Source organism: Protopterus annectens, chromosome 1.part2 (genome assembly GCF_019279795.1).
Source record: "Protopterus annectens isolate FY-2018-M chromosome 1.part2, PAN1.0, whole genome shotgun sequence".
NCBI classification, from domain to species: Eukaryota; Metazoa; Chordata; order Ceratodontiformes; family Protopteridae; genus Protopterus; species Protopterus annectens.
The window spans coordinates 1,081,209,337-1,081,219,655 of NC_056727.1; the positions used below are offsets into that span (position 1 = coordinate 1,081,209,337).

At 37.3% G+C, this 10,319-nt stretch overlaps 1 protein-coding gene across 1 annotated transcript in view; it reads left to right on the forward strand.

Moving 5' to 3' along the window:
- Window positions 1-970: 970 nt before the first annotated feature.
- LOC122792239 (discoidin, CUB and LCCL domain-containing protein 1-like) overlaps window positions 971-10,319 on the forward strand; it is a 1,730,428-nt gene continuing 1,721,079 nt past the window's right edge. Inside the window, exon 1 of the mRNA XM_044059988.1 lies at window positions 971-1,269. Within this exon, the coding sequence (XP_043915923.1) occupies window positions 1,170-1,269 (100 nt within the window). The 5' untranslated portion in view covers window positions 971-1,169. The remainder of the gene's footprint in view (window positions 1,270-10,319) is intronic.

Here is a 10,319-nt window from a genome sequence, read left to right on the forward strand (position 1 = left end):
AAACATGTTACAAATATAATATTGACAAAGATTACATAAGCAAACAAGAAAATACATGTTCCACAGGTTAGAGTTAATCCCTGGTGAAAGTCAGGGGTAAATTAAACAGTAAACTGATTGACAGATTTTACACATTTTAGATGAGAATTAGCCAAGCTTGATACAATGGCACATTTTATTTGGAACAGACCAAAAATATGAACATTTTGTGAAAATTGAGAGGCATGGACTAGCCAGGCATTTGTTATGTATACCACAGCTTACAGTTTTTGAAAATAATGTTTTGGGCAATGAGCTAAGCGAAAATTATTATTTTGAAAAAGCCAAGACATATTTATCATTGCTATGGTTTATTATGTTACAGATTAGCTGGCTAAATGGGTCTTTTGCTTAAACGTGCCCATTTCCGAAAATGTAACTGTTCAGAAACATGCACATTGTGGGGTGAGGTGCGGCTCTTCTGGAAGTTAAATTTAGGGCTGTACCGCGGTATTTCAGAGCAGTTGTAGAAAGCAGAACAATACTTGTTCAGTTTTTGGGATACTATCTTTCCAATGTCCAACAGAAGGGGCAGGGCACTTACTCGGGAAATATTCATTTTGCAGCACCTTCAACAACTAGTGCAAACATATATTCTTCAATTTTATTTTACATACAGCTGAAACTCACTGACTTACAATATTAATCTTATACCATGCTAGGTTATTTCTTCTTCGTCACATTTCCAGTAGCATGTAGTATTTTAGTGGAAAGCTAGGCAATGTTTTTCCCTACTAAAACCTACGCACGTACGACCGTTACGAGTGTTCCTAGAAAGTCAGGACATCTAATAAGGTGCAAATTCTTGCAAACAGTTCAGGAATAAAATAGCATTGCTATTGTTATACGAGGAGAAAGAATCTTAAGATTAAGACTTTTTGGGAACTAGACTACAGTCTGTCGCCTCAGGACTCCAGTATAGTTTGCACCACCGGTCGAAGCAGAGACGGGGTTGTGGCGGCCCGGCCCACATTCGGGAACCTATTGCATGGGGAAGGGGCCGCAGAGGCGTGCCCAGGGCGGTTCTGAAGATATCACAACTTGTAGTCAGTTGGGGTAGTTGAACGTTCAGTATCGCGTGTAAATAAAGAAGTAAAAATACTTGAGGAACGGTGGTTGCCACCCGTGATATGGACCTGAAATCCTCCGCGTCGCGCAACTTTCTGTCCCTGGGAGTTTTGTTGATGTTGGTTCGGGGTGCTACGTGTGGCAGGAACTCCGTCTTTGGAGGTAAGTGACCACTACTTTCTTCCCTAACAGCGGGCAAGAAAAGTATTTTGATGTATTCATACATTTGCTTCTGTTTAACGAGGTCGCCCAAAGGAGGGTGGGGTGCCACTACCAACTTTAGGAATGATTACGAAGTCAGAAAGGCAAACACCTGCAAGTTTACTGTTCATGGTTGCAGCCTACGTGCGGACAGTGTTGAGGGAACTTACGAGTTAAACTTTAGTGTCTTTTCCCTTACTTGACAGATGAATGCATTCTGCATATTTTTGACATTTTCTGGCGCATAGTAAACAATTCCCCTTATTACTTGACAGATGAATGTCTTCTGCGTATTTTTTGACATTTCCGGGCACATCGTCGTAAACAAATTACTTGGAAACGTGATAGATTTTCCTCTCGTTAATCACTAACCAGGGTCTTTAGTCGGTTAATCAGTGACCTGTTAGTGCGCCGCCGTCACTTGATAGACTGAAACGTTCTCATCACTTAGTAGGGAGGCTGGCGTTTGAATCGTGAGGCAGATGTTGTGGTTCTCATCTGTTAGGGTTAGTGCCATAATTTAAAATTACAGTATATTTGACAGTCTCTTTTAAAATGAGTGTACCCATTTATGAAACGGTGAGAAACGTATTTAAATCGTCCTTAATATTAATCCTGCTTTTATGTAGTGCTGTCTTCATAACATTATCCACATGCAGCGCAGAAGTTAACGATCAGGATCAGACAGCCTCTCAGCAGCATTGTTTTGTACGTGAAAAAAACACCGTTTTGTTTTCATTGCGCGTTGATTAGGATTTAGAGTTTCTGTCTGACCCTAAACTAGGCAGAAAACTGCAGTTTTGGCACATGGCAGATGTGTGATAACTGACTGGTGCTGTGCTGTAGTTGAGTGATACTTAATGCAGCTTCACTGGTCTTTTAGTCAATAAAAATGGGTTTAGGAGTAGTGAGGGCATTCAATTAAAACATCAGGCATACACAAGAAACAAAACACGAATAGCAAAAACAAGAAACCGCTTAATAACACATATCACTCGATTTATTTGCTCGACAGTCAGAAGCAAAGCGTCTATAACGGGTGCTGGGTGCATAAAGGCCCCAAAATCAGGGCAGATTTATTTATTTAGTTATGCTTTCACTCACTGAAAAAGTTAATCAGGTTTTGCATCAACTTGCATGTTCTGCACAATAAATGTATGAAAATAGAATGTCTGTCATTACTGACTGATCATAGTTCTCAGTGAGAAAATCAAACAGTTTATGAGGTGTAGGTCAAAAGGACCAAGTAAAGTCAGGGTTTGCAAAATCAGGGATACTGAAGAGTTGTGATAAACCATGCATTAATATTGACGAATTCCAAGTCCTGTTTAAGGCAAACTGCATTGCTAAACATTTCTTAAAAAATATGTCAAGTGACATAATGATAAAATGAAGTTGGTAACAAATCTTTTTCTGTAACTGCTTCATAAAATGGTTACAAATTCTGCAATATATTGACATTTGGTCACAGGTTAGTCTGTGATATGTAGTTTTCCATTGCTCTGGATGAAACTGTACATTTAGATTGAATACTGGAGGAGGGCTTTCTTTCAATAGTGGGGTTTAAGAGGTATAAAAGGCTGACATATAAAGCTTATAGTGTTGAAACTGCAATTTTAATCCAGTAAATTAAATTTGTAGTTCGTGGACTTGTGTAATTTTAATTAGTATATATGGTCAAAACCACAGATCATAATTTCTAGTACAGCAGTAGAGGTGTACAGGTAATAATCATGACACCGAAGCTTAAGGTGTTTTTTTTATTGCCTGTACACCTTCAGAAGAATAAATCTGAGGTAGTTGGTATTATAACCAGTTATACAATACCCTTAAATGGCAACCACTCCCAAAAGCTGAAAAAAATGCTTTTTATCGTACATGGCTCTTTTGTATAGTAATAATACTCTTGCAATACACTAAGTGGTTATTACTCTTGCAATACACTAAGTGGTTATTATTATTTTCTAATTTGTTGTATCTCAAAATGTCCTGATGGGGATCTGCCATGCTGGGTGATTTCATTTTCCAGTCATGGTGTTTATCCCCCTACTGTAAATTTATGGGGATGCAACATTTACTGCAATGAAAAGAATATACATTGCAGTAATACCCCGGTATTGATTGTACAGACAGTACTTTGATTCTTATCTGTTTGGTTGTTTGGCAAATTTGTCGGTTTGTCTTCATCGGTGACGTCCTTTGGTTTATGCTAGTGACCATCTTTTATGCAGCATTTTAAGTTGCATTTCACACGTAGGATTGAAACAGTAACTTATTTACTTATTTTGTTCAGACTGAAAACTGTGGCTGCAAACCACGTATTTTGCTAGTCATGATTTTCAAGGTTGTCGTCAGTGACTGATTGATTAACACAAACATAAAGGATTGGCTTCCATCAGCACACAGGTCTAAAATGTTTTAAGTTTCCAGCAGGAGTTGGTTTCCTTATTAGTTACTTTCTTAAGGTCATAAAATTCTGAGATGCAGCTATTCTTTGCCTACATGATATCACAGATAATGGGACAAACTAAATAATTTGAGATTTCGCACAAAGCCAGACTGATAAGCAGAGAAACATCTTCAGGCAGAAATCAGTAAGGTAACTAATTAAATTATGTATTCTTTGTGTGTGGCGCACTCGTAGATGAATGGGACTGAAAAACACTTTATGACGACAAAAGCTTGACATTTAGCTGGAGTTGTCTTTTAAATCATCACAAGTAAAGTCATCTGGTTGGACAAAAAGATTCTTTCAGGCAAAAATAGCATGATAACTTCCTTTTTTGAATTCTGGATGCCAAACACAAGCTCAGTCTAAGTTAAAAACAAAGCACAAATGCCCCCTGTAATGTTGAAGTAAATGTTCTGTTTTTGTGCTGATAGCAGTTAATTCTTAAGTTCTGAAGTGCCGTCAATATGCCAACCATCAGCACATTTATGACGAAGAAAAAAAAAAAACACCAAACCAGTTACTGCGGAAGCATTGATCACATGTACTCTTCTGCAGCTACACAACAGCCACAGCAATGAAGGGGGTTAAACAGTACTTTGTTCTGCTTCCAAAACACAGGAGTCTTAAAAGCCATGGCACAGTAGCAGTACACCATGCAGCAGGAGATGAAGCTACAGTGCCATCATTGCAATCATAACTTATTGTAACTGCAGTTCTGTACTGCAGAGAAGTAAATAAATTGTTCTGAATGCAGCATGGTAGATGGTGTATGCCTAACTATGCATTTGCTTTTATGTTACTTTATAACTTGACTTACTACATTATTTTGTTGTTTGTAATACATTTACTGTATAGCTAGACGACAGTTCTGCCACTCTTCCTAGGTAACTACAATTGACTTCTCAGGCTTTTATTTATTTATATTTGTTAACTGGGGTTGAGCACCAATCCACATGGACTTATTTCAGCCTCAGGCCCTCCCATGTTATGTAGTTAAGTGACTTGTTCAGAGTCACACAGTTGGCAGGTGAACAGAAACATAATTAATATTAGCTTCAGGAGTTTAGGCTTACAAAAAGTAACTAGAAGGGAGGGTATGTTATATCTTAGTGGGTACATTCGCTAAGCTGATAGCACATACACATGAGCATTTCACTGCCCACAGAAATGGAGAATTGTAGAATTTTAGTGTTTTATGCTGAGTCCAGTAATTTAAAAAGGAAAGTTAGTATTATAACCCCTGTCAGCTTATTAACAATATCATTTGGATATATCATAATAGCATGGCTATATAATGTAGGAATATACCTATTCAAGCTACTGTAATATTGCATATTTTAACATAACTCTCCAGGCTGCTGCAAAGTGCCTGTGGCCTAATGCTAGGCACAGGCAGTGTTTGCCCATCATCTTCACACTAGATAAACCTTTCATTTAGAGGTGTGTACATTTAAGAAAACTTGTATGATACTAATTATGTACTTAGTAGGAATATGTGTTGGATTTTGTGTTGAGCATTGATACTTTTTCATATGAAGTGTGTGACTTGTCTGAAGTACTGACAAGTAGTCATGCTTCGGTAGTGGATTACTACTAGCAGAAGAAGCTTTTTTTGGATTATGTACTGTCTTTATTAAATTCCCCTATTCTCAGTTATTACTGAAATGTGATACTTCAGATAATGAAAGGTTAATGTGGGTTTAGAGTTACTTTAATAAGGAGAGAGAAGAACTCCAAAAAGATGGTTATTTCCATGCAATGATGGAGCGCTTTGAATGTTGATTTTTGGACTCCACACTTTAAGGCTTAATGCTATTCTATGCATAGTCAGTATAGATGAAAAATGGAAAACATTTTAAGACAGGAATATAGGAGATAATATACTTGGACATGTACTAGCCACTGAAGAAAGATTTCAACAGATGAGAAAAGTTCTGTATGAAATAGAAATTGGCATTAGGAGGTTACTGTGCAGTCTCATGTATTTTGAGTTCAGATCTGATATTTATCAGTGTTTGCAGAAATATGAGATCAGACTTTCAAGATGAGGATAAATGATTTTGTGTTTCATACCTAGTATTTTGCATTATTCAGAAGATTAAAGATTTATGCAAGTGCTGCAAACTAATATTTATCCCTGAAGATCTCTGAAGCTTATGAGCTAAGTTTGTCTATTTGCTACACCTTTGAAAGAGATTACATTGATGAGTCTCATGTCTGGCCAGTATGGGTAAATGTAGTATATTCAAACTGGCACATGTTTAAAGAATGTACATCCAAAACACGTGTGGGACTGTAACACCTGTTCATCTGGGAATAGTATAATCAGTTGCAGTTAAATTTATTTCATAAGAGATTAACTAGTATACCTTATTGTATACTGAAATAGAGTATATTTTTTAAAGCAGATTTAAGCCTGTAAGCAGTCAAGACATTTGATACTGTTGTATTCTGAAATGAAAAGTAATGCACAATTGTGTACTTAATAGGAAGCTTACTGAATTTAGTAGCATACTGTATACTGTAAAAATAATGCCTTTTATTTTTTAAAGATAATGTGGTCTACAAAGTTGGTGGATGACTGCAGTTAAAGTGAAAGTGACAATGTACTGTTGCCAGTCAGATGTTAAGCACTCCCAGTACTTGAGCATGGAAGCTGATTGTGTGTAATGTCTTGATACTGTACAGCCATAATAAATGGTGTTAAAATAGGTGCATGACTGTTGCATTTTTTTTTTCAAACACTTCATTTATGTTTGTCATTTTGATACCTTTTGACAGATCTATTCATAAATGTGATTTAAATTATTCGGTGATGATCTGTTTTGTATTGAAGAATCATTAGGGCTATTGGAAAATAAGTGTGTTTTACACTTTTGCCAGGCTTGAGTCGGAAAAGTTGAATTAAACGAGCCTTTTGTATCAGTTTCATTTAGAAAAGAAATGACAAGTTAACCAGATAGTTGTTTGGTAGTTTGTGCAGAGGATTAAGGCTGTGAGCATAGCTCCGTACTGTCCCTGATTTTGCATCATACTTTTTTGTCTGTTTCTTATACAATTGAAGGGTTTTCTGCTAACTAAATTGTTGAAAACTGCAGTCCCTATATAATGCTTTGGAGAATGTGGTACAGACACTTTTCGGGTACCTGTGGGGGTTAAGAGAAGAGGCTGGCCATTTCCGTGCAGAACTGTCTTTATCTTTTTATATTGCCAAGCAACCAATACTACATCAGGGGATGCCTGTTGTAAAGAGCATTTGGAGCACCATGAATTTCAGTAAGGAAAGGCTAATGGAACAGGAATACTGTTGTCAACAGTACCTGTCTAAAATGTGTATGCTGCATGCATATAAATCAGTACTTACATGGAGGCATGCAGACTAAGGCTTACTAAGGATGCTGGTTTCCTCGCATGTGGATATCTGTAGGTTGGGGGTCTGAGGCTGCACAGTAGAAGGAGACTTGTTTTGGAAAACTCTGTGCTAAGGATGGTGGCCCTAAGTGAGGAATGAGACAGACAGGTGAGGTGGCTCACTGGTGCCATAGTTAGAAGGGGCAAGGAGCAAATTTTTAGTGTCACAGGAGCAGCTCCACAAGATGCAAGCAGTATTTAATATATGCATTTGTTAACTTCATAATCAAAGTGATTCGGTGATCACAGCGAGTGAAAGTTGAAGGCTAAACGCAACATATATGAATATATTGCATTGATCGATTAATCAATCAATCCGTATGTGTTTAAGAAATGGGAGGAAATTGAAGTATCAGGAAAAAAAAACTCACATGGAAACAGGGAAAACATGGAAAGTTTGCACAGACACCAAATGTGAACCACAACAGAACACTAGATGCTTTAGCTGTGAGGCAGAAACCTTGACTGCTGAACAGCTGCTCCTTAATGGATGTTACTGCCCGTCTAGGCATAAAGGGATCAGAGCAGTGCAGAAAATGTGTAAGGAACTGGGGAACAGTCTTTAGTAAGTTCATACATAATGAGAGCAGTCTTAAGAGGGGCCGCCTGTCCATGTCATTGTTCAGCTTGGGATACTGTATATTGTAGGTATCAGCAAATAGATGTGTCCAGTGCAGACCTTGGGGCTTTGGCCTCAGTGAAGTGCTAGGATCCACTTGGAGAAATGCAGGTCTTTATTGATGATATAGGTTACATTTGCATTGAAGGGACCCTGATTGTAAGTGACAGTGTAAATGTTTCTTTAGCAAGTCTGTAAGCTAGCTAAATATCAGGCAAAGAAAAACAACATGGAAACCCTACTTCACTCTCTTCAGAAATCTTAGTAGTTTGTGCTACAAATAAAGCACAAAGATCAGGGCTAAACAGAGTGGAGGTAAGTACAGTATATATGTGGAAAGTACAATGGAAAAGAAAAGACAAACTGAAACGTAATGAGTACCACTGCTCATGTTCGCAGTCTAGGCAAAAAGCTGCTGATTACAACACAAAGAGGCACAGGAAGGATGAAAATGGATTGATAAAGTGTGAAGGAAATATGAAAAATATGGCAATTCGCACTACATAATTATGAAATAATGTATCTGCAGAGAAAAAAGAAAAAAAAAACGAAAAGGGAGTGCAGAGATTAAGTGAAACCAGAGGCAGCAAAAACAAAAAAGTTAATGTGCTAGTTTGTGTATATCAGTCAGCCTAAAGATAATGAAGCAATTTGGAGAACACAAGCATGAGCATTAGGATGTAGTAGGACAATGCCACTAGCAGAAAGCAAGAAAATGCAATTAGTACACACTGCTGTGGGAACTCTAAATTAAGCTTTTTTTCCCATATATTTTCTATTCATTTCAGCAAGTGCGTCTTTCGCCTGTGCCCTGCTCTGCTATATTTTGTTGTGATTGGCAAATGCAGATTAATATTACTGCAAACCAAGGGGCATTTTTTTGTTACTTGTTTGAAACCTCTTGTTTACTACTTGAAATCTCCTGCTTTGATGTTTTTAAGTGAGGTGAATACTTATGTTTGGTATATTTATGTTTTACTGACATTGTATCATGATTCTTTTGTATGTACGCTTTTTATACTTGTATGTATACTTTTTTGTTATGTCTTTTGCCTGTTGCCTGGGTAATACCTGAAAAGGGTCCCTGAACCAGTCCATGTACTCAGTTAATAAAAATACATTATTAAATAAATAAATTGAGGCAGAGGAAAGACGTAAGAGAATTATTTTCAGTATCTCTGGCATGAAAAAAATCATGCTACCCAAACAGTAATATCTGTCATATTCTCCTCATGTATGGTGGGTGGGTTTTTTCTCCAGGTATCCCAGTTTCATTCTATCTCCCAAAAACATGCTAGCTGATTGGCTACTATACACTGTCCATATATATGTTGTGTTTGCCTTTGCAGCCTGGGTCATGGATGAAACGGCTCTAAGAAAATTAAAGTAAGCTTAAAGTAACCATAATGCACACAAAAGTAGCCATGTAAATATAGTTCCTAGTGCTTGTACAAAACTAAGCTTACCTTCAGCCAATCAAAACACATCTACACATTTTAGAAAATCGGTAACCATTCAAAAAAAAAAAATAATAAAGGAATCCCCTCCACAAATCCTTAACATGAATGGGCAATAACAGGATAAGAACCAGAAAATATGCCACAGTTGTAAATTAAGTTTACAAAAAAAAACTTCCAAACTGAAAAATAACAGGATATTAATATACAGGTAAAGTCCAGTAAAAAAAAGTGTGCCACTTCATGGCAGCATGTTAAGGTGCTGCATTGGTCGAACAGAAACAAAGCAAATGAATGCCATTTTTATGCTTACTAAACATGGCTTTACAGTTTAGCATGTGTAGATTTAAAAAAAAATAACACACATGCGTGTACATCTGTGTGTGGTTGTGTGAGAGAGAAATAGAAACAATGGGAGAGCGAGAGACAGACAGACAGACAGGGATATTGCATACCAATTTCTTTCAACTGCATTAGGCACTGTATCAGCAGACGCTGCCTGAACAGTAAGTATGAAACTGTAATCTCTGTCATTATTGATTGACTTTAATCCTCAGTGATTTGTTCTACAGTGGACAGAGTAGAACTACATGGCAACATCAGGGATAGTTAAAATGCTTGGGGAGGTTGCAGTGCCTTGAATTCTGTAATTTTTTTTTTATTATTTGATCACAGTGAGACATCTGAGATGTATTTACTCAACAAAGTAGCTGTAACTTCTGGTTGTGTGTATGCATGAACATTTGTCTGTTTCTATTTGTGTGTCTGTTCCATTGAATATGTGTGTGCATTTGTATTATGCAGAGGTCAGTATTGTGAGTGTAATTTTCTGTATATATCTTTTACTTCCAAGGATTGTGGCAGGGTAAGTTAAGTTTAAAAGAAAACTAGGTTATGTATAACCATAATAGAGCTAAGTTGTATGACCAACACCAAGTCGGACAAAAACACTGTCGACTGAAACAAGATAGCCACGAGAGAAAGCCAAACTGTTCTACTCTTTATATGGGCAAGACCCCCACATTCCCATTCAGGAGGTTGCACCCCTGCACCCCTTCTTAATAATATAATC